The sequence below is a fragment of the Nothobranchius furzeri genome, chromosome 17 (genome assembly GCF_043380555.1).
Source record: "Nothobranchius furzeri strain GRZ-AD chromosome 17, NfurGRZ-RIMD1, whole genome shotgun sequence".
In the NCBI taxonomy this organism is placed as follows: Eukaryota; Metazoa; Chordata; class Actinopteri; order Cyprinodontiformes; family Nothobranchiidae; genus Nothobranchius; species Nothobranchius furzeri.
This window is the reverse complement of record NC_091757.1, coordinates 51,228,729-51,252,879: the sequence shown is the minus strand read 5'-3', so window position 1 is coordinate 51,252,879 and position 24,151 is coordinate 51,228,729. Positions and strand designations below refer to the sequence as shown.

Sequence of the window (24,151 nt, the reverse complement as noted above, 5' to 3'; positions counted from 1 at the left end):
GACTTCTCGAACATCTGTCCGTAATTATACACGTCACCAGAACAGTGTCTGACAAAATGCCTCCAATAATCACAGACTTGTGAATTCATTTAAACACTCTCAGTTGAACACAGGGGTGCATTGTGCAAAGAGGAAAAATAAATAAATAAAAGTTCTGCGATGAAACTTTTGATGAATGAAGTCGGACTTTTTCAGTACAGTAGGAGCATTTTCAGCACACGTGGGAAACTGGAGATAAACAAGAGGCCTGCAAAATAGATTTGAGGTGTTAAGACCGTTGAAGTAGCGTTCTGTGGAAAACGTTGCGATCAATTAGTAAATTCAGCGTTGCAGATGGCTCCTTGAATGTCCTCGGTTTGGAGAAACTGAGATTAGTTCTGATAGAACCGATTAGCTGACAACTAGTCACGGTTGTTATATCTCAAAGAATTTCATAGCCGTTAATGCCACAACTGTTTTTAACTTTTACCTTACCACAATTTTTACTTTTCTGAGCAATTCTGGCAGAATGATTACGAACGCTACAGGAGCTACCTCTGCAGCTGATTTCTCCTGCAAATAGCCACAGCAAACACTTTGTAACTGGTATCTCTGACTAGCCATTACCTCACCTGTCTGGAAGTGAACAGATCCCTGTTTCTCCAAACTGAGGTTGTTCAAAGAGTTTATTTGAGTTAGTTTTTTTCAAATCTGATGTATTTTTATGGATATTTTGTCAGATAAATTATGAAATGGTTAGTGTTCCACAGTTTTCATAGGAAATACATTCAGTTACCTCAAGCAACATATTTTAATGTTTAATTAAATTTCATCTTCTATCCCCTCAAGCTCAAACTTGTACTTTCTTACACGCACACACACACACACACACACACACACACACACACACACACACACACACACACACACACACACACACACACACACACACACACACACACACACACACACACACACACACACACACACACACACACACTGAGTGAGGTAAGATGTCACCACAGAGAGCAAAATATTAGCATGTGTGGATAGATGGCTTTAGTACAGCAAGTCTGTCAAACATGATCCATTTACCCCATGGGTCTAATCCATGCCGCCTGATTTTCTACACATACCACACACACACACACACACACACACACACACACACACACACACACACACACACACACACACACACACACACACACACACACACACACACACACACATTCTTTACACTTGTGGTTTTTGTGACTAGTAGAGGACAAACCTCATGGACAAGAACTGCTAGGATGTGTGTGTGTGTGTGTGTGTGTGTGTGTGTGTGTGTGTGCCTGTTCCTTTATAGCTAATAAATGCATCTGGTTGTTTACTCCAATGTCGTTTTATCACCCCTTACCTCCATCGTTTCTTCTCTCCTTCACTTCCTTCCATCAGCATAAACTAGAGAAAGGGAACCATGCTCTAATAAAGACACAAAAAAAAAAACGATCACAGGACTGTTTATACACCGAGGAAAATTCAGAGATGGATATCTTCATTTGGGGGGTTCTTCTAGCAGTCACTGTGTGTGTGTCTGTGTGTGGAGTGATGCACTTTGCCAGTTAATAAATAATTGTTCCTCTCAGCATCTGGGCATTTTCTGCCTTCGACATGATTTTTCTCGAGCAGGGAGCAGGAACAGAGGGGAGGATATGCGAGTGTGTACGTCTGGTTGGTGTTAAGGTGTGGTTTAAGCAGGAGTTTGCAGTTCACTTGTTTTTTTTATAAATGGTAATAGATGTGTGTGTGTGTGTGTGTGTGTGTGTGTGTGTGTGTGTGTGTGTGTGTGTGTGTGTGTGTGTGTGTGTGTGTGTGTGTGTGTGTGTGTGTGTGTGTGTGTTATCTGTGCAGCCACAGTGCCTGCTCATCACCTCAGACCCTGTGGGCCTCTGACTTCTTAGGTGGTCTGGCATACACATGCGATTGTGCATGTGTGCGCGTGCGTGTGTGTGTGTGTGTAGTGGTCTGGCAACTATGCAACATCCAGATTGTATTCTGGGCAGGGCCCCAACCTAGCTTCCCCCCCCCCCCCCCAGCCTCTGCTCCAGTGCACCGCCTTCAAATCCTTAACCACAACATTGTACTGGCTTCTATTACACACACACACACACACACACACACACACACACACACACACACGCACAGACTTTGCTTTTTTTCTCTGCACATTCAGAGACTACTATGTCTTGAAAAAGTGTTTCCTTGACATTAGCTAGTTTTATTTTTGCGTACATGATTTCTTACGGAAGCCCTGAAAGGCAAAATGTCTTCTTTCTCTTGAAAGTGTGTTTATTTTTGTAATACCATTTCCGTCCACTAGCTGGCGCTACAGCAAAGGTCAATTAAAAAAAGAAGTACTTGAGATGTTTTTAGGCGTTGAACAATAAAAGTCCATAGATGAGGTCATAAAGGAGCCTACTTTTTAATGCTCTGGGGTGGTTTTGGAGACTCAAAAGCCGTTTATTGTTGCATCTGATCGCAGGAGTCAAACTCTGGCCAGTCACCAGAGAACAGCGTGATCTTGGTATGGCATGCTGCTCGTTTACCTCTACCACGAGGGACAAAATAGAACAAGTAAAATCCTTTGTGGACAGGATGTCCCCAGAATCGTTCTGCGCTGCCCCGAGACGCGTGTGAGTGTCCCAATTAATTTACACCCCCCTTCTAAATCTCCCATTATGCCTGTGGACTAGTGGTTGGCGCAACTGCCTTAGATTTAGTTTTGCCATGTCCGGACCCGGTACGATGCCCCATGAATGCAACATTTTAGTTACATATTTTTGGGGCGTATGACCTTCTAACCCGTTATTGATAAAGAGGTAAAGTGTGTCATGTTATTTTCAGATGCTGTAGCTTGGAGGCTTCCAGCAGATGGAGTCTAGCGTTGGTAACTATAGTAACGGGACGCTGCTCGTCTTCTTCATTTATCTGGGAAGAGAAACATTTGTGTTTGTGGCCAATTTGTTGAATATTGACCATTTTTTAGGTGTCGTTACCCTAATCAAACTGGTTTACCATGTGGGTGTGTTTGAGGACTGCTGTGCTCAATGTTTTCATCAATCCACCAACACTGAAACACCGACGAGACGTTAAAAAAAGAACACTCTTTTCTGTTTCCTGCAGGCGGCGGTGGTGGTGGTCTTTAACTTCGCCATGGTGCTGCTCATCTTTCCCGCCATCCTCAGCATGGACCTTTACCGACGCGAGGAGAGGCGTTTCGATATTTTCTGCTGCTTCTACAGGTGCGCACACGGACACAAAGACGCTCTTTCATTCCTCATCAAAGTCATCGCTTTCCTGTTCTTTCCGTCTCTGTTTGCCTCAACTCTTTGATCTGAGGGTAAATAACTCGGGGCCACTTTTTGTTTTCATTTCCGAAAGTGTCTTAACATTCATCCCCTGAAGTCACAAGCTAATTGGTGCTAAAGTTGTGTCGTCCTGTGTGGTTGCCTGGAAGTTTCTTTATCATCGTTTTATTACATTTCAGCGCTCTGCCCGCCAGCCCGGGCATGCTCATTGGCTCGGCGATGGTACAGATGTGTACTCGCGCTGTTTTAGATTTTTGCAGGAGGGGATTCAGAAAAACATAAGATGAAACATGTTTCCAGCTAGTTTAAAGTTTATTTGCTCATGTTGAATTTGCCCGTTCATTTTTATTTTTAATACATTTTCTGTTTGATTTTGTTCCACTGTACTTGTCTCTGCAGCCCTTGTGCCAATCGTGTGGTTCAGATCGAGCCTCAGGCGTACTTGGATGGGGCAGATGCGGGGCGCTACAGCCCTCCTCCATCATATCGCACCCCTCCCCCCTCATATCACACGCCTCCCCCAAGCTACAGCAGTCCTCCGCCATCCTACAGCAGCCACAGCTTTGCCCAGCAGACCCAGATCACCATGCAGTCCACCGTGCAGCTCAGGACGGAGTACGACCCCCGGACTCAAGCCTTCTACACAACAGCCGAGCCCAGGTCCCAGATCTCCGTGCAGCCGATTAACCCGGCTCCAACGAGGAGCAACCGCAGCAGTGACTATTACAACAACAACAACAGCAGCAGAGGCAACAGCGGATCTAGAGGCTCCGCCTCTTTCTCTCACCAATATCCTGCATCTACATTGACCCCGCCCACTTCCAGTTCCGTTCCTCAGGGTGACACGGTCTCGTCTACTGGTCAGAGTCCAGAGAACAGCAGCTCCACCCGGGACCTGCTGTCCAACGTCGGAGAGGCCTCTCTGGGCCTGCACTGCCTCGAGCCCGCCTGCTCCCGCTGGACGCTGGCCTCTTTCGCTGAGAAGCACTATGCGCCGTTCCTTCTGCAGCCCACCACCAAGGTCACTGTACTCTCTCAGACATTTTTTTTTTTGGAAAGAAAAGAAACAAAACAAAACAATAGCTTCTGTGTGAGGTAAAGGCGTAATTGCGTTCTGACTCACTGAGGTGATAATTTGAATGGGAGAGTTATTCACCGGGGGGGAGTAAAAGCAGACAGAGGAAATCAGGGGTGAAGGTTGTGGTCATGTCATATCTGAGTCACACACACGCACGCACGCACACACACACACACACACACACACACACACACAGTCTGACCTCAGTCTAGTGGGTGGCCCCTCTTCTTAAAGCCTTCCAAAACTGAAATCATCTGCTGGACTCTGTTTCCAGACATTTTTGCATTTTATCAAACCCTAATGGGTTTTTTTTTTAGATCTTAGGTAAAAGTCCTGTTTTAAAGAGGCATTATGGATGTTTGACAGCCAAAACATGTATAGAAATAATAAATGTCTTCTTCATACATTCTCCTGCAATGTCCTGGTCCTGTAGAATGAGCCCTGGCATTTTTACTGCGATTGCCTGTTTTTCTGTAAAATCACAGAAAAAGAGAGATGCTCGGGTCGAGCAGGCTGCTTCATGCGCGTTCACGCTCAGGCATAGCCCGTAGCATTTGCTATCCGTAGCTTTAGCAGCAGAGAGAGAGGCAGTGCCAACTCAGCAACTTTGTCGCTGTTCCTAACGCCTAGTGACAAACCTAGCTACATTTCTGAGGACCCTTAGCTACTTTCTTCTTGATATTTCCTGCAAATTAGCAACAAAATAGCCATTTTCACTCCGAACTGTTCTTTGAACGTTGATTCAGCGGTCATCAAGGATATAAATCTTACAGATACAAATTACATCACTGATGCTTTAGCTCACCTAGTAAGACGTCGGACTCCCATGCAGAAGACCTGGGTTTGATTCTGGATGTGAACATAGTTTATTTAGAGTTTCTTTTTTACATTAATGGTATATTTTTTTACAGTAAGATGCCCAAATTTTTATTTGAGACTCGCCGAACGGCATTGAATTCACAGATAAAAAAGATGTGGGTTCAACTTTCATTTTGGAACAATTTTTCAAGCAAGGGAAGGGAATGATCTGAGCATGCAGGAGGACTGACCCATCATAAACCTTTGTCGGCTGTGCTGAAGAGAAAGGTACAGAACCAAATTATTTAATTAATTAGCTGTGCATTCTCCTGTCCTCTGTCCTCCAGGCCACAAACACACACACACACACACACACACACACACACACACACACACACACACACACACACACACACACACCGGACTGTCTCAGCTGTTATTTTCGTTAAGGAGTGTGCACGTACAGCATGTGCGCCTCGCGCACGAGCCTACTATTGAAGCTGCCGTTACGCTTTTGGCCTGAGGGGGCAATCGAGAGCATAAAAATTCAAAACTCCGTAAAGTCCCTTTAATATATGACAACTTTCAGAAGGAAAAAAAAGTCTAAATATCAATACAGATATAAATCTAAATGTAATCTGAAGTTATTTTCATTGCATTTGAAACGTTGTGCTAAGATCCTCCCAGATAAATCCCATATTTGAGCTGTAAGATTTGAAGCGATGAATAATTAGCATCTTTTCTCCCGTGATTCCAGGTGGTTGTGATTATGCTATTCCTCTGCCTGCTGGGAGTCAGCCTGTACGGGACCACCCAAGTTCGGGATGGCCTGGAGTTGACGGACATAGTGCCCAGAGAGACCAGCGAGTACGACTTCATCGGCGCCCAGTTCAAGTTCTTCTCCTTCTACAACATGTATGTAGTGACCCAACGGGCCGACTACGCCCAGATCCAGCCTTTGCTGCACCAGCTTCACCACAGGTTCCACAGCATCCGCTACGTGCTGAAGGAAGAGGACGGTCAGCTGCCCCGCATGTGGCTCCACTACTTCAGGGACTGGCTGCAAGGTATAAAAAAAAATATATATATATATATATATATATATGTTTATGTTTATTTATTTAGCAGACGCTTTTATCCAAAGCGACTTACAATTTATAACCTATAGGGCATGTTGTGATCAGTAGGGGAAACCAGAGTACCCGGAGGAAACCCACGCATGCATGGGGAGAACACGCAACTCCACGCAGAAAGGCTGCAGCCGAACCGAGTTTCGCACCTGCAACCTTCGTGCTGCGAGGCAACAGTGCTAACTACTGCGCCACCATGCTAATATATATATATATATATATATATATATATATATATATATATATATATATATATATATATATATATACATATATATATATATATATATATATACATAATATATACATACATATATATATATATATATATACATACATATATATATATATATATATATATATATATACATATATATATATATATATATATATATATACATAATATATACATACATATATATATATATATATATACATACATATATATATATATATATATATATATATATATACATATATATATATATATATATATATGTATATATATATATATACACATAATATATACATACATATATATATATATATATATATATATATATATATATATATATATGTATTATGTATATATATGTACATATACATATATATAATATATACATATATATATATAATATATACATACACATATACCGTAAATCCTCTAATACAGGCCCGGGCCTGTATTTGACTCAAGCTCATCAAGCTCCAGGCCTTTATTGGAAGGAGGGCCAGTATTAGAGGCAGGCCTCTATTTCTATTTGAGCAAAATGAACTAATGGTTCGCTGGAGTTTTTGACAATTAAAATTACGCCCACATTTTCAAAGTTAAACACATTTCTTTTAACAACGGTAGTTTCTGCTTCAGCCATCTCCCCCCTCCCCCTGCGCAGCAGCCGCAAACTCACGGATGCGCCTGCAGCCTCTCTGAGTTCCTGCTGCTCTAAACATTAAAATAATTATTTCATTTTCTGTTCCTCACTTCTGATGACCTTCAATGGTGTCTGTTTGTTGCAACACCAGGTACAAAAACTAACTTGTTTTTATTTGACTATTTTTCTGTCCTGTCTGTTTATTATCTTCCTGCATCTCCTCTCAGTCCTAAAGAGAAACTGCTACCTGCGTTCATATATATTCACCTCATGAGTTACCTTTGAACTGCAGTTCTAATAGATCTACCGACCGCAAAAACAGCGGAGCGCTTGCTGTTTGGCGGCCGTATCAGTGATCAGTGCATCGGAGGACAAGGTGATGCCCGCAGCGCCCCGCTCCACAGCAGCGAAACGCATCAGGCGCAAATAAAAGACAGAAAACATTAAAGGAAATGAACTGACATGAACGATCGCGTGTCAGTACCTACGGTCTGGCACAGCGCGTTGCTGATCACAGAGAATGTGATCATACGATAATTCAATAGGGAGCGTGGTTTCACAGACGCGGAAGTGATAGCGTCGGTGAAACGCCGGCTGCTCTAGGAAACCCCCGAGCGTTCGAGCGTCAACGAAGTGACACGGAAATGCCGGGCTTTCCAGAAGTAAGTAAGATAACTTACTATGAGCTGATAGTTCGTTGGATTGATCGGTAGGTTGGAAACTCTGATCGTGAATCTGAAGAAACGATGACTGAGTGGTGAGCTGGAAAGGCGACTTCCGTTTATAGCCGCGGTTTGTGACGTAGGTGCGACGTGGAGGGAATCCCCGCGAGGGGCATGCTGGGAGTCCCTACTTCGCGGATTTTCACCTATCGCGGCCAGGTCTGGAACGCATCTACCGCGATAAACGAGGGATTACTGTAGTTCATACAACCCCTACTGCTGCTCTCCAGAGTGTTCTGCAGCATAATCAGCACGTTCTCTTTGAACTTGATAGTGTAATGACCTGGCTGGGGTTGTAAGCCAGGTGCATTCTGGGTATTGTGTTATATGTGTTTCCTATCGTTCTGCTAGTTCCTATGTGCTGATTTGCGTGTTGTGTGAGTGTTATGTAAGCCACAGGGAAGGTGATGTGTGTTCTGTGGAGCGGGTTGAATTAGCATGGTTAACTGACACCATGACTCTGTGTGGTAGGAGCGTGATAGAGGATCGTGTCTGTAGCGTTACAAAGTGTTGAAGACAAAGCCTCATAAAGGTCTGCGTGAACACCTACTGCCTTCTGCTGGTTGATTTGGGGACTACCGCTGGGACGCTCGTACTTGCTTGTTACCACATTCCATCCGGCCACAATAAGAGACCGGCCATTATTTACCTCCGCTGACTCTGACACCGGCCAAAATTGGAGACCCGGCTTTTAATTGAATACCGGCCTGTATTAGAGGATTTACGGTATATATATATATATATATATATATATATATATATATATATATATATATATATATATATATATATATATACACAAAATATATACATGTATGTATGTATGTATATACATATGTATATATTTTGTGTGTATATATATGTATATATATATACACACAAAATATATACATGTATGTATGTATGTATATACATATGTATATATTTTGTATATATATATATATATATATATATATATATAAAATCAGCCTGGATTTCTGAATCCAACACCCAGAAACCTTCTCAGTGGCATTAGTGGTAATGTCCACCCTGGGACTGGGAGATGGACCTAATGCCTCCCTGCTTGGACAGGAGGGTTAAACTTCCAAATAGTTCCTGAGCGCAGCCAGTGCTGCAGCTCACCGCTCCCCACGGGGATGGGTCAAATGCAGAGATGTAATTTCACCAATGTGATGATGACTAATGGGACTTTAACAAACAGATGTTGCATTGTTATCGCGAACGCCACATTAACATTCCGATGCGTGATAGTTAAACTAACACTCTAAACTAACTTGTTTTTGTTTACGATCCATTTAATGTCTCGAGAAAAGTCGAAGGCATGGGAGTCATTTTTTTTAGGATGGGAGTTCAGAGGTAGGACGGACTGCTAAATGGACACCGACAGGCTGATTAGCGTCACTTGTGTCTTTCACGAGTGGAGCTGATACGAAGAGGATTAAACATTTTCATGCTGGACTTATAGGAAGCGTTGATAAAACCTTTTAACAGCAAGCTGCAAATGACGTTTTCAGCCGAAACATCGTCCCAGTGCTGGTTTTTATTACCTTTCATTTCATTTCTACGCTCAAAAACACCACAAAAACAACCGCTTGTAACCTTAAAAGAAAGACGTGGTGGCATTTTGAGAGAGTATGTGAGTGAACTGGAGCTGGGAGCCACACAACGTGTGTGTGTGTGTATGTGTGTGTGTTGGGGAGGGAACTGTGTCTGATATTGCTCTGTGCAATGGTGGGACAAATTGGAGCCAGACAGGCCAAGGAAAGAGACCCAAAACAACATCTCCCACAGACGGACCACAGCATGGGCCTTGGGGGTGGGAGAGTGGAGAGGAGGAGAGTGATATACACATATGGAATTGAGAGGAGTGTAGAAAAGGAGGCAGATGTTATTGATATAGTCCCTAACGATCGCTTTGAATTAAAACCAGCAGATTTTAGGCTTTTGAAGTCTTGCTTAGTGGTTGAGAATGGAGTTATGTGAAATCAATGATGCTTATTATGGGGTTAGGGTTAAGTTGCAGTGTTGTGTCATGTTCTGTTTTACAGTGCCGGCTTATTACGTGTTCTGTTTTCCCATCAGCTACGCTTTGTGATGGTCTCTCACAGGAAGAACGGAGATAACAGAGCATGTAACCTTTTTTTAAACTAACCAATCTGTCTTGTTGTGGTTTCTTGAAGGACTCCAGCAGGCGTTCGACACAGACTGGGAGGCCGGCCGCATCACCACCAACAACTACAGGAATGGATCAGATGAGGGCATCCTGGCATACAAGCTCTTGGTCCAGACGGGACGCAGGGAAAAACCCATCAACTTCAACCAAGTATGTTTGGGATTTAAAGGCGTAATAGAAGGTGTTTTTGACGTCGTTCCAAAAAGTTATTTTTTCAAAATACAGGACTCAAAGGTTCAACGCCCTTTCTCCGGGCTTCCAGGCTTGTTTGTGTGGTGAAAATCAAGGCAGTTTTAAGCTTTCGTTGTTTATTCTTGACAATCTGGGAAAACTCCACAAACACAGGGTCAAAACTTCCAGAACCTGGCTTGACTGTTCCCGATCACTGTTATCTCTTTGCCAAGCTGGCCACCAACACACACACGGGTTGCAAAGGCAACTGTCTTACCTGGCTCTACCAGCCAACAGAGAAATGGTTGCGTTCACAAACAACAGGTCCGTCACTTAAACGTATCCCAACAAGAAAAGGACCAGCCACTAAACAGAACAGGTAAAGCAACTCCTTAAATTAAATTTGCAAACAGAACAGATCATTATGTCCATTACACTAATCAGCCTGACTCTGGCTTCACTTCCCGTTCATTTCCTCAGAGCAGAGGATGTGCTATTTGTGCACAGAGAGGGGTGTGTTCAGGGCAGTTTGATGGATAGGTCATGATCCAATCATTAAGAATGGGACATTCACAATGATTGGATGAGGTTTTTCCAGACTTGTACGTTTCAGAGGGAATTAAAATAATTCCGTTTTCTAGCAAAACGTTGCACTTGAAGAGCATTTCAAGCAATATTGCAAAAGAGCTCCAGAAAACCATCTCATACCCAAACTTTTAAGTGATTTTACTACAACAAATACATTTAGCAAAGCTCTTTTGTCCTAATGAATATCTGTGTATTTCGTAACATTTTGATTTGGTCTAGAGAAGCCACACCCCATCGTAAAAGTTCCAGTCTGTTTATTCTTTGATAGTTTTACCAAACTCAGGAATTCAAAGGTCTCACTGGAGCTTCAGCCAGCCTCTGAAAAACCTATCAGCTCTGGATTGAAACTATTTGTCAGTTTTAATGTGTGTGTGCTAACCATAAGCTGGTTCTGACATACAATGGCCACAGCACTTTGGTTGAAATTTCTACCTCACCTTTAAGTCAAAATAAGGGTCGGGGGCGGGGGGGGGGATGGGGGCAAGATGGCGCCGGTGTTTGTGGCAAGCCGTCTGTCTCCTGTCAGTTATTTTATCTTTTTGTTATTTTTGAGTGTTTTCGTGTGTAATGTGACTTTGTTGCTGACTTATGACCGAGTGGCTCCTCTAGAACTTCAGTCGGCTGCTGGCCTGGTGAAACCGGGTGCTTGGACGGGCTGGAGGAGTTCCAGTTTTTCGTCCTCATGCCAGTGCTGCTTGGCACCACCGCTTGTTCCTCAACGGCTCCTGGATCGGGCTAACTGGAGAAAACGCCGTAGGGGAAATTGACTCCTCACTTAATCTTGACACTCACGTAAATACGGTGGTGAGGTCCTGTTTTATTGATCTGAAACGACTATCCAGGATCAGGCCTCTGCTGTCCAGAGCTCATCTTGAGTCTGTGTTGCATGCTTTCGTCCTGTCCCGTCTGGACTACTGTAACGCTCTGTATACTGGTCTGGGCCAGTGCACGATTGTACGGCTCCAATTTGTACAGAACTCAGTGGCTAGGTTCCTGACAGGTACTAGATGCCGAGATCACATTACTCCATTGCTGACTGCTCTGCACTGGCTCCCGGTGCAATATTGAGCTAAATTTAAGATCTTAACTCTTGTTGATAAGGCCCTCCAGGGCAGTGCCCCCTCTTACATTACTGCACTTTTGCACAAGTATGTTCCATCTCGGTCTCTTCGCTCAGCCGAGCAGGGACGTCTGGTGGTCCCCCGGTCGAAATATCGATCGAGGGGTTATCGTGCATTTTCTGTTTTGGCTCCAACTCTGTGGAATGAATTGCCGTTGAGCATTAGGCAGGCGTTTCCCTTCAAGTCTTTAAGTCTCGTCTAAAGATTCATTTCTATTTGATTGCTTTTCAGCGCTAGGGTTCATTGAATTGCCCTGGCATTATGGTTTTTAATACTTCTTCTTTTTGATCAGGATGCTTGATCTTATTTTGTCCACCATTTGTTTTTAATTGATTACTGGTAGTCTCATTCCGTTACCTCACTGTATTTGTAATATTGCTTTCTTGTTATTTTATGATCTTATGTTTTTATCTTGCTCTTATGCCCAGGTACTGGGAATGTTTTTGTGATGCTGTTCAGCACCTTGGGCTTCTGATAACGTTGCGGAAGGTGCTCTACAAATAAAATTGATTGATTGAATGATTGAAAATTTAAAAACGCATGTAAAAAAACAGAAATATGGAACAAATGATGCGCTTCCAGTTCAGTTATAGTGACCCTTGCCTCCAGTCTGGCATCGTAGCAGATTTTTTTTCTTTGTCCAACAAGAACTCAGGTCAACCCAGTGAGCAGCTTACATCTCAGAAGGAGGTCTGGAGATGAAATTTGCAGAAGATCATATCATGTCTCTTATATGTCAGCAGAAAGATACCAGTGTGCTGATAACGGGATGATGTGGGGGAGGAGCGGGAGGAAATGAGGGAAAAAAACTGACTTGCAGGGGCTAAGGAAATTTGTTTAACTTGGTCAAAACAGCAAAAGATATCACTTCTTTTTTTGTTTTTGTTTTTTTTACCATGTTTTTAGTGTTGCACCAGCTTTTGAAAACCCAACTGATCCAAATGCATCATTGCCTTTTTTGGCACGAAAAGAGAAAACAGAGATAAGATCCTAAAGAAACATGAAAACAAAATTTTTGGCAAGCATTCCTGCAACACTCAGACACAAAACAATATTTCTCTCAAGACTGAGGTTATTTTCTGAAATCGACTCCTCTTTGCCTCGTTTTTATCCTGCGATCCTACTTGTCTGATTACGTTTACGTTGTCGAGATCCGTAAACGAAAACGAAGAAATCTCTGTTTTGGTTATTTGTCTGGTGGAGTCAACCCTTATGCATCAGTAAAGTGGTTGACAGGAAGCAGAGACGGGCTTGGTGTGCGGCCCCTGTGACATCACTTCCTCTGCCTGCGAGTTGTGGGGACCCGCTGGCAGAGCTGCCTGAGCTTCCCATGACAGCTTGAAGACATGCAGTTGTTGCGTATCCCGCTGTTAAATTCATTCCAGATCCTCTGGAATCCACTTCTCGCTCTTGCTCCCTTCTCTCCGACTTACCGCCGCAAACTCCTGCCCTCTGTGCTCCGCTGCTGTGTCCTCCTCCGTTGGAGGCCAGCTGAAACACGTGCTTTCCTTTGAGCCAGCTCTCTGCTTGCATTTGTATGGTTTTAATGTATCTTACTGCTTTTTTTTTTATTTCAGTAGCTGTTTTCTGTGTCTCAAAACGAGGACCAGATCTTTACAGACCCTGTTGATATTCAAACTTCAATGTTTTATTTTGATATGCCACCTTAAGGGTGTGTACAGAAGCGCTCTGCCTTTGAATCGAGTCATCACGTTAGCGTGACGACCGTTCGTTCCGTGCGGTTCGACAGCAAGGCAACAGAGAAGGTGAAGTTCTGGTGAGTGAATGCAGAAGGAGGTGAGCGTGGAGAGGAGGCGGAGGTTGGAAAATCTTACAGAAAGAACATGCTAATGCTATCAAGAGCTCTTTTTGTTTTTAGGGCTGGGTGAGTTTGTGGCGCCAGGCATTCTGGGTACCCATAGGGGTCAGGAGGACCAAGTGTGAGCAACATTTGTACAGATGTTGTGTTATTTTTATAGCTCTACTCCATTTGCTGGGTGGCATTTCCTCCAGTGTTAACAACCAGGTTAACTGCACACAGACGCGCCCAGGGACACGAGCCAATTTTTTTATTGTTACGCTAACTCAAGCAAATTTTCCCTCCTTACTCCCCAACCACAAAGAAAGCTTCTTTTTTCATCCACATGACCCACCGAGTCCAGCTTCACCTCTGAAAGCTCTCCTCGGCTCTGTGGAAGTTAGATTTATGCTTCCTAAGCGGTTGAGTGGCAGAGCAGTACAGCAACGGTTTTAGGTGTCAGAAGGTAGCTAAACTAGACTGGAGTCCTTAGATTTCACAAGAAAAGAAAAGAAATGTCTCATTTCCACAAAAGATCTAAATTTATAAACTTTTTAATCAATTTTGTCAGTTATGAATGAACCAGAAAGTCACAGTTTTTAGCTTTTTCTTCTAATTAATTCAAGCTAATCAGAATCAAAAGGGTTTTATTGCCATATGTGTGAGAATCACAGCAGTAGGAAATTGCTGCATTAGTGATGTGATTATGAGACGTTATTTCACTGATGTGGTTTTGCCTAAATGCTCTTTTTTAAGCACACAGCAGTGCTACTAAACTTTTCTTCTCATAATTAGTTTCAATTGCAATAAAAAAAACACTTGCATTTAAGGCCGTACTATGCAACTTTTTCATTTTTTAAAATAATTTTCGTCAGCCAGTTTGTACTAGAATGGCCCGCTACAGGGTTAATGAAAGGTCACTCAGACCTCACCGCCCCGTGGCCAAAATGCCACACTTGCAACTTCAGAGTTGCCGGTCCAGTCCCTGTTTAGTCCCACTTTAGTCTTAAGCTAGTTTCCCAGGAGCACCAGAGTAACTCGGACCGGTGCTGCTGATTGGTTTGATTTAGTGATGAACCACTCCTGTAGAAACTAATGAAAGCCGAGGAGACATTTCAGCAGTTAGATTAACGTGTTAAAAACGCAAGCACATAGCGATGAGTTTTACTTTTAGTTTTACTAACGGACACTAGGGGGTGCTAAAAGTGAGCCAAAACTGCCAAATTTTTAATAAGCTACTGGCTGCATTGTAGTTTTAGTTTTAAAAACTTAAACACAGTGAACCAGCATTATTTTACCTCATTTTTAAAATAAACTAGCAGTTATAAATATTGAATTTAGGCATTTTTATTACTATTTTCCATTTAAATTCCATGTTTCAGTGTCAGTTCAGACACTTTTGGTAAAGACCTGTAGCTCCACTCACATAGAGTGTGGGAACTTTAAGTACTATGTTTTACACATAGTCATGTGTTTTGTAAGTGGGTGCAGATGTTCAGAAAAACAGATTTTTTTTTTTTTTTTTTTTTTAACTGAGTTTTCCAGGAATCCGTTTTACTAATTTCTCTCTTTTTTCTGACGGTGTTAAACTTCTTTTAATAAAATTCAAATTCTAAAACCTTATCTAAAAATAAGTTACAAGCTCGATGCCTAAAAATGCTAAAATTGAAAAGGTTTTACTTATGAAACTTCTAATCTGATAAAATCTCAGTCCAAAAAGTGCGTTACTTTTTGTTCTCTATTTGCATCGATATCTAATTTTATAATTGTTTGTGTAAAGTGATTATAATTATTGCAACTTGTTCTGTGGAGGACATAAACGACATTTTATGAATAAAACTAAATTCTCCTACAGACTTCTACCAAAAACACTTCCTTCTTTGAACATATATGGATGTTTAAGTACAGTTCATGGGAATAAATATTCATAAACTGTACAAAAATACAATACAAATGCAATACTCAGTATGTGTACCGGTACTTGTACAATACCGTAGTATATAACAGCAGACAGTATGCTGCAAAGTTTTTCATTTTTATTCGTGTTTATTTAGTGGTCGAAGGGTACAATAATAGCTTACTGCCTGTGTGTACATGTGCCTTTGTTATTATTTTTCCTTCAAAGCATTATCTTAAGCGTTTGTGTCTGCTGTAATAAGTGAATTTCCCCACTGTAGGATCAATAAATTCTATTCTATTCTAAATTTTGATGCCAACAATAACGGTTGACCTGAAGCAGGCTTAAACAGACATCCATAGCTTTATTGCCTTAATATTATCTAACTTTACTCCATTTTCTGAAACAGACCCAACAACTTTACAAAAACTCCTCTCGCTGGTATAATTAAAGACGTCTGGACCATTAAAACCATCAACAGCTGGACCCTCCTGACAGGAGGGAGCTGCAGGGCTCCCTCCCCAGAAACGCATTGAGAGTGGTCAGGGCGTTTCGGCCTGAGGTTGGCCATCTACTGTTTAAAAATACTAAGACACTGACTCAGCATTTTCCATGTTTTAATGTGGTGTGATCATTCTGGGAAGCTGCAATCAGAGGTACAGAAATGTTCAGAAAGGTAACCAGTGTTGGACTTGTTGATTTTTCTTTGGTCGGAAAGAGAGACAGGCTGACATTTTTCCCGATTTTGAACGGGGCTTCGTTTTCTTGCACTCATGCATGTGTGTAAAGAAGCATTTCTGTGGTTGGCTCACCTGTGAGATGTTGTGATTTAACATGTCTATTCATTTCCAGAATATACTCAACAGCTGCACGTACCACAGTATTTTCATTTCTTCTTTTTGTATTTGCGAATTATTCAGTTTTTTGTCAATGAGAACATAAAGTTTAAAGTGACAGTGTGTAGTTTCCTGGCACTAGAGGGCAGTACATATATTTCAGGGTAGTTTTACACCATATCGCCACGACTGTCGGTGGTTTCAAACATTACTGTAAATGTTGTTACCTGTGGAGCAGAAAGTATGCCACCTCAGCGTGACTCCTCAGACTTGGATAGCCCTTCAGTTAATTCCACCGAGAGAATGCAAAGCTGATTGTAGTTTTCTGGCGATGGAGTTTCCAGATGTGCTCGGGGTCCTGCGCCTGCTGATGACGTCATCATACTACGGTGTCGGTACAGGATCTGCTCGGGTGCAGGATCGGCTCGGGGTCCTTAGACTGCCGATGACGTCACATCACTGCAACTCTATTCGGCTTTCACACACACGTTTTGGAAAGACATCAGCAGTTTTGTTAATAAATTCTTGTTTGTAAACACCTAAATGTTTTCTTCATAATTGTAATTTGTTAATAAAACACCATATTATCTTTGTTTTGTAAAGAACGTGAAACCGCATAAAACCAACATCGGACTGACAAAAAATAGAACAGTTCTTATATGTGAAGCCACATCTGTTTGTATTAATGTGGAGTTCGTCTGTATATTTCCTTAGTTGTTATCTAAATACATTCTTTGACTCTAAACATTGCTTGGTGTCTTTCAATAAAGTTCTTGTATTTTATTTTGCCCCATTTCATCAACATCAAGAGCGTTTGAGGGTCACCGTTTATCATTTGATTATATTTTACATTTCCTTTAGAAATTCAAACATATTTTTCTCCAAAAAGTGTTGATTTTTGGAATACAGGACTACAACCGCTAAGACTACGACCGCAAATTTGTTCTGACCAATCAAAATCACAACGTGGTAACTTCACTTCCGTAAGCTTCACGTTCAGCCAATCAACTACTTTGACGTCATCGGCAGTCGAAGGACCCCGAGCCGACCCTGTACCGACAACGGCAATACCACTAGGCCAGAATATATTGCATCTCTTTTTTGATTCTGTTCTTTCACATAGATTATGGAAAGAGTTTAGAAGTTTTTTTTATTAAATAGAATTTTCTTACTGCCTAATATTTTGGAACGTGGTAACCTAACTTCTGTAAATCCTACTGTATGTCCAGCCAATCGTCTGCATCGACAGGTGCAGGACCCCGAGCCAGCCAGATGAAAACATGGTGTCTAATATGGTGTCCCCAAAGATGCTTGACCCACTCCCCATGTACTTTAGACTAGAGACCGACCGATATGGTTTTTTAAGAATTTTGTTGCCGATGGCCGATATCTGAAGCCAATTGTTAAGGCCGATATATATATATACATACATACATACGTTTTAGTAGCACATTGATTGTGAAACACAACTGAACACTCAGTGTGCGATATGAATTAAATAAGTCAATAAATCTCTTAATATTTATTAAACTTCAAATGTAAAATAAAACATTTAAAAAAAATGGTGTTGGGTCCTTATGGTCCTTCCTTCAGTCTAGTAGTGGTGGCAGTTGGCCACACAGGTGTCTGATTTTAATTAATTTTTTTAATGGCTTTTAAAAATTATTTGGGCCGATGGCCGATATAGAAAAAAAATTAATTTATCGGCCGGCCGATAAATCGGTCGGCCTCTACTTTAAACACAATATGTATGGTTATGTTTCGAAGCTGTCAAAATTTCTCAACGACTGGCCGTCATTTTATTCATTTTCAACATTATTTCAATGGATATTTCCAAAGACTAATGGTAAAAATACACATTGTCACTTTAATTACTTACCATAGCAGAGTATTGTTTAAGCTTGCATGATTGAAAGTACACCAGTATACCTAACCTTCTGTGTACTCTTTGTAGTTGACTCGTCAGAGACTCGTGGATGCAGATGGGATCATCAACCCTGGAGCTTTTTACATCTACCTAACCGCCTGGGTCAGCAATGATCCTGTGGCGTATGCTGCCTCACAGGCCAACATCCATCCACACCCTCCTGAGTGGATCCACGACCGAACCGACTCCATGCCCGAGACACGTCTCAACAGTATGTCAGCATTTATAATAACTTAGAATGTAATAAAGTCTCAGCCTTTAGCTTACTTAGGCTCCAGTGAGAGTTGTGTTTACCTCTTGTGGTTGGACGTGTTGCTTTTTGTCCTCCACTCAGCTCAACGTGAGGTTGCAGCCTTTACTGTACAAGGGCACTGTCTGTTCGTGCATGCGTGCACACACACGTGTGTGTGTGTGTATGTACTTAGGTTGTCAAGCGGAAGACGAACACTAACCAATGTTGTTCCTGTGGTGAACAGTATAATTTTGACTGCCCCAGGGCCTTAGCATTACACACGCATTCACGCACAAACACGCACACGTTATTGAAACTCGATGACCCCAAACGCAACACACAGGCTGCTCTTGTTTCTTTACCGAAACCCAACACACATCACACAAAAAGCACGCCGTTATTCGTGTCTAGCTCGTGATTTGGTACAACTAAGAACGATGAATCTTACTTTAAGGGAAACACTTGTTTATATCATTTTAGTATCATGTTGGTTAATTCAACTGGAACCATTTCCATCGTTTTTCTTTTTTATTGGCGGGGAAAAAAACAGTTGAAGGGTAGACAAGAAGTTGCTGACTAATCCACGAAGGCTAAGGCGGTTCAAAGAGACGAGCTGACTGCTAATTTTTCTGAATAAAACCCCGAGTTGTGACTTCGCGGCCGAGTGGCAGGCAGGTATACGTGCCGGCGCATCTATATTATGTTTTTATGTGGTGGTGCTGTGTTTAGGGTGTGGTAATGGCAGTGATCCTGACATTGTAATTACTGTGAATCAACGTGAGCTCTGACAGTCTGCTGTGTCTGGAACTGATAGGCCCTCATTAGTCAGCCTTGGTCACAGACTGGCTAGTTTTGAGTCAATGGAGTTCTGTTTCACACACACCTCTCCCACCCCCACCACACACACACACACACACACACACACAAACACACATTCGCCCACAGATGTAGCTTCTCTTAGTAAAAGAATTAGGCAGGGTAAGCCTCCGTGTTTGAGATGTCTTTCTGCAACTTCACCAAATAATTCAAACTAAATTCTACTTTATCTCGTAATATTTCATATATTGTAGTTGCCACTGCTGAAATTTAATGTTTGCTCCACAAAGCATCTGTCCTTAGAGCTGCTTTCCTCTGATTGCATCTCCGTCTAGTTCCCGCTGCAGAGCCCATCGAATACACACAGTTCCCCTTCTACCTCAACGGGCTCCGGGAGACGCCACAGTTCGTGGAGGCCATCGAGAGCGTGCGGGAAATCTGCAACAACTACAGCCAACAAGGCTTGCCCTCCTACCCCAACGGCTACCCTTTCCTGTTCTGGGAGCAGTACGTTAGTCTACGCCACTGGCTCCTCCTCTCCATCAGCGTTGTGCTCGCCTGCACCTTTCTGGTCTGCGCCCTTTTTCTGCTCAACCCATGGACTGCTGGCATCATAGTAAGTTCCAAAAACAAAGATGGCCTTGCTTGTTGGAATATATCAAAAATGTGTAATATGTAGTTGTGAAGATCAAAATCAGACAAGGGATTCATCTAAGGAAGATTCTCGGTAAAAAGGGGATGCTGGTAGTGATTTTAACCCGTCACTCGTGTTTATCTTCTCTGTAGTCCAAACCTCCCACACATCAGAGCTGAAACAGAGGACACTGTTGCTTCTCATACAAGCTCCTTCTCTTTTATCATCATCATCATCATCCTCCCCTCTTGTCCTTTACTGCTCCTCTCAAGCACCCATTTGCATATACAAGCACATAAACACACATCGAGTGGTCATGGGTGTGTGTGTGTGCTTGCACGTGCACACACGCTGTGTGGATGTGTCAACACACAAGTACATAATTCACTCGGAAGACCCAAGTTCTGCTTTCTGGTAGGTTGTGTTTTATAACAGGCAGCGGCCCGGCCACCTGAAGCCTTGAAACAAGGGAGGAGGGGAATTCATGTTCATCCTTCAGACTTTACAAGCAAGATCAAAGGGCTCCTTGTGGAGAGGTGTAAGGGAGAAGACTTCAGCCCGATTCTAAAAACACTGAGTGCGTTTACATGCGGCCAGTAACCCTTTTAAAACCCGAATATTCAAAATAACCCAGTTCCGCACGGCCATGTCAACACCTCCATAAACCCGGATATGCTCATAACCTGGGGTAACCCTTTTCTAACCCGAATGTTTGGTCGTGTAAACGCATACCGGGATATCCCCATCAAAGCGTGTGTTCTGCGCATGCTCTGTTCGCAAGGAATCTTGGTCTTTAGAGTAGCGAGACGTCTTGTATGCGCCAGAACACCGGAAGTAAACAACAAGTTGGGAGCAACATGGCGAGTCGCGGCACAGCACCACACTTTTGGAGTGACGAGGAAACCTCTGTCTTCATCGGTCTGGTGAAAAGTATGAACATTATGTCTTTTGTTGACGGCCGAAAGTACAGAGACAGCAAAATATGACGCATATTGCGTCTTGACGTAGTCCACACGTCCTGACGCTACCCCAACGTCCGCATTTAAATCGGGTTATGCAAGTTAGGGGTAACTCTTTCTATTTATGCTTGTAAACGGGTTATTCTGATCAACTCAGAAACCCGAATACCGACCTTAACCCGATCATAACCCGGATATTGGCTGCATGTAAACATACTCATTACCTCAAAGCTTTTTGTCTAAAACTCAAGCCGACTTAAGTTTTGTTTAGATAAAGACAGACTGGATCTTATTCACTTGACAAAATGAACAATATATGCAATTTTAGTGATTTTAAAGGTGTGGAACACTGAAAAAAAACATTTTAATGATTATTTCTGATTATAATTGGTCACTATGAGTTTTTCATGTAGGCTGAACATGAAAGTAGTCTCAAACATCCATCTCCTGTGTTAGCTTCTGATAGAAAATAGATGGTGAAACTAGGATTTGAAATCCTCTCAGATATGCATCACACTGTCATTTAACATTCATGCACTCACCCATCTTGACTCACGACGGGGAAGGCTGTTGTTGGTTTAGCATCCAGGAAACAGCAGAGAACGTCTCGACTAGTAGAAGCTAACATTAGCATTAGCAACTCCACCACCTGGCAGAACTCCTTCAGGCTGTGATATTTGTTGCAGAGCAATCAGATTCAGTGGTAGAGTTGTGTTTTTGTTAGCAAATCAGAGGCAAAATGTCTAAATATCAGGAAATAAGACTCGAAATCCTGCCGTCTGAAGCTCAGCTCTGATGTGGCTCACTCCTAGTTCCTGAAACAGGCGCACCAGAGCATTTTCCCCCAGAGTACGCCTTACAAGGCATTCATTCCTACTAGAGACCACTGCGAATATATTCATTAAACGGGTGAACCACTTCTTTAATCACAAAAAGTAAAAATGTAATCAAATATTTTTCATGATCCTTTAATGTTTTTGCCCACCTAGTTGTCCAAAAGAATAAAGTTTATGCACTCACAGCCAGAGGTGGAAAGTAACGAATTACATTTACTCACGTTACTGTAATTGAGTAACTTTTTTGTATATTTATACTTTTTCTTTTACTTGAGTATGTTTTTTTTTAAGAATTGTAATTCGCTACATTTTTAATCATGTTCGTTACTGAGTAAAAAAAAATTGTAGGCTTAATAAATTAAAAATATTGCGTGTAGCGGCGTCAGAACTGAAAGAGACACGCATGAGCGCCGCGTCTAAACCGGGGGGGGGGGGGGGGGGGGGTGTGTGCACATCTGCTCCAAAACATCAGTTCAGTCCCTGTGATCCACTCGCTGTTTACTTCCTCCCTCCCTCCTCTCATGGGTTGAAGCCCGCGCCTTTGAGTACATTTTATTTACGATACTTTTACTTTTACTTGAGTAAAAATTTAGGCAAGTACTTTTACTTGTACTTGAGTAAAAAAATTATCAAAGTATTGGTACTCGTACTTAAGTAGGAAATTTTAGTACTCTTTCCACCTCTGCTCACAGCCTTTCGACAGCTACCTCCACTGCCCACATCAGACCTCTTCAAAGGATTCAGGCCCCCTGGAACCTAACACCTGTCAGCTGATAATGGCATTTACTCCTGTCCTATCCTGCCTCCACACACACATTTTACCCACATGTATGGCTACAACCTAACCTGTTTATGAGCCACTGTCATGGATTTTATCACAACCACATGCGGCCTTGCACTCCCCATCTCATTTGTGCGTAGTCAAGTGTTACACAGGAAACAATGCTAATTGTCTGTTTCTCTCCTAATTAAACTACAACCGACTGTTTCCCTCCTCAGGTGTTGGTGCTTTCTCTCATGACAGTAGAGCTGTTTGGCTTCATGGGGCTGATGGGAATCAAGCTGAGCGCTGTCCCTGTTGTGATTCTCATCGCCTCGGTAGGCATCGGAGTGGAGTTCACCGTCCACGTGGCTCTGGTAAGCCTAGCAAATGAAGAGATGTTGACTGTTCGTTCAGACCTTCTTACTTTTCATGTGAATTGTTCAGGGTTAAGTAATGCCCCTGAGTGTGAGGCTGACTCCCTGTGTTTGTGTGTTGTAGGCATTCCTGACGGCCATAGGGGACCGTCACAAGCGAGCGGTGCTGGCTTTGGAGCACATGTTTGCACCGGTGCTTGATGGAGCCTTTTCCACTTTATTAGGTGTCCTAATGCTCGCTGGCTCAGAGTTTGACTTCATTGTCAGGTCAGTGCAAAACGCAAGCAACAGATGGAATTGCTACGTTAAGTCGTTTCAGGGCTGTCATGTGGCACTTAAGTGGCGTCCAAAGTCAGTGAAGACCGCGCCTCAACCTGTATGTCCCTGGAATGCCCCCTGAGACTCCAATCATGCATGGAGGCTTCTCTCTTCTCTTGTTTCCTTCTTCAATCACCCACATTCCCATTGCATTCCCTTCCTCTTTCAAAACCCAACTGTTTTCTTGGATTTCTTTTCATGTCCGTTTTTGGGAGAGGCTCTTTTAAATGAGATTTTATATTCTTCCTTCTTCGTTCACCAGACGTTCCTTTGTTCCTTTTCTGCTAAATGTCTCTCATGTCTGACATTTCAAAGAAGATCTGGAGAAGGATGGAGTGTTCAAGGTTAGGAAGAGGAAGAGGAAGAGGGGTTGAAAAGAGTTGACAAGTAGGAAATCAAGTGCAACCCCTACTTCTTCACACTGGAAGCATCGGCCGGCACGGAACGGCAGTGGAACGTCACTGCTTCATATCAGAATCCATTATAGTCTACGGTGGTGATTCAAACCAGCTGCGATGAGGACATTTTCACACCACTAAAGACAGGATCAGGTTTTTTTCCGTGGGATGCTTCTGGGACACGCTAATTTACACAGTTAAAGGGACGTTATGGAAGTTTGACAGCCAAAACATGTATAGAAATAATAAATTTCTTCTTCATACATTCTCCTGCAATGCCCTGGTCCTGTAGAATAAGCCCTGGCATTTTTACTGTGATTGCCTGTTTTTCTGTAAAATCACAGAAAAAGAGAGATGCTCGGGTCGAGCAGGCTGCTT

The 24,151-nt window shown here is 42.5% G+C and overlaps 1 protein-coding gene across 1 annotated transcript in view; it reads left to right on the top strand.

Moving 5' to 3' along the window:
- The window catches only part of ptch1 (patched 1), a 75,237-nt gene that overhangs the window by 42,582 nt on the left and 8,504 nt on the right, over window positions 1-24,151 (top strand). The window contains exons 13-20 of the mRNA XM_054731548.2: window positions 3,148-3,266; window positions 3,732-4,353; window positions 5,966-6,275; window positions 10,113-10,255; window positions 18,471-18,654; window positions 19,827-20,107; window positions 22,920-23,057; window positions 23,182-23,324. Of these exons, the coding sequence (XP_054587523.2) occupies window positions 3,148-3,266; window positions 3,732-4,353; window positions 5,966-6,275; window positions 10,113-10,255; window positions 18,471-18,654; window positions 19,827-20,107; window positions 22,920-23,057; window positions 23,182-23,324 (1,940 nt within the window). The remainder of the gene's footprint in view (window positions 1-3,147; window positions 3,267-3,731; window positions 4,354-5,965; window positions 6,276-10,112; window positions 10,256-18,470; window positions 18,655-19,826; window positions 20,108-22,919; window positions 23,058-23,181; window positions 23,325-24,151) is intronic.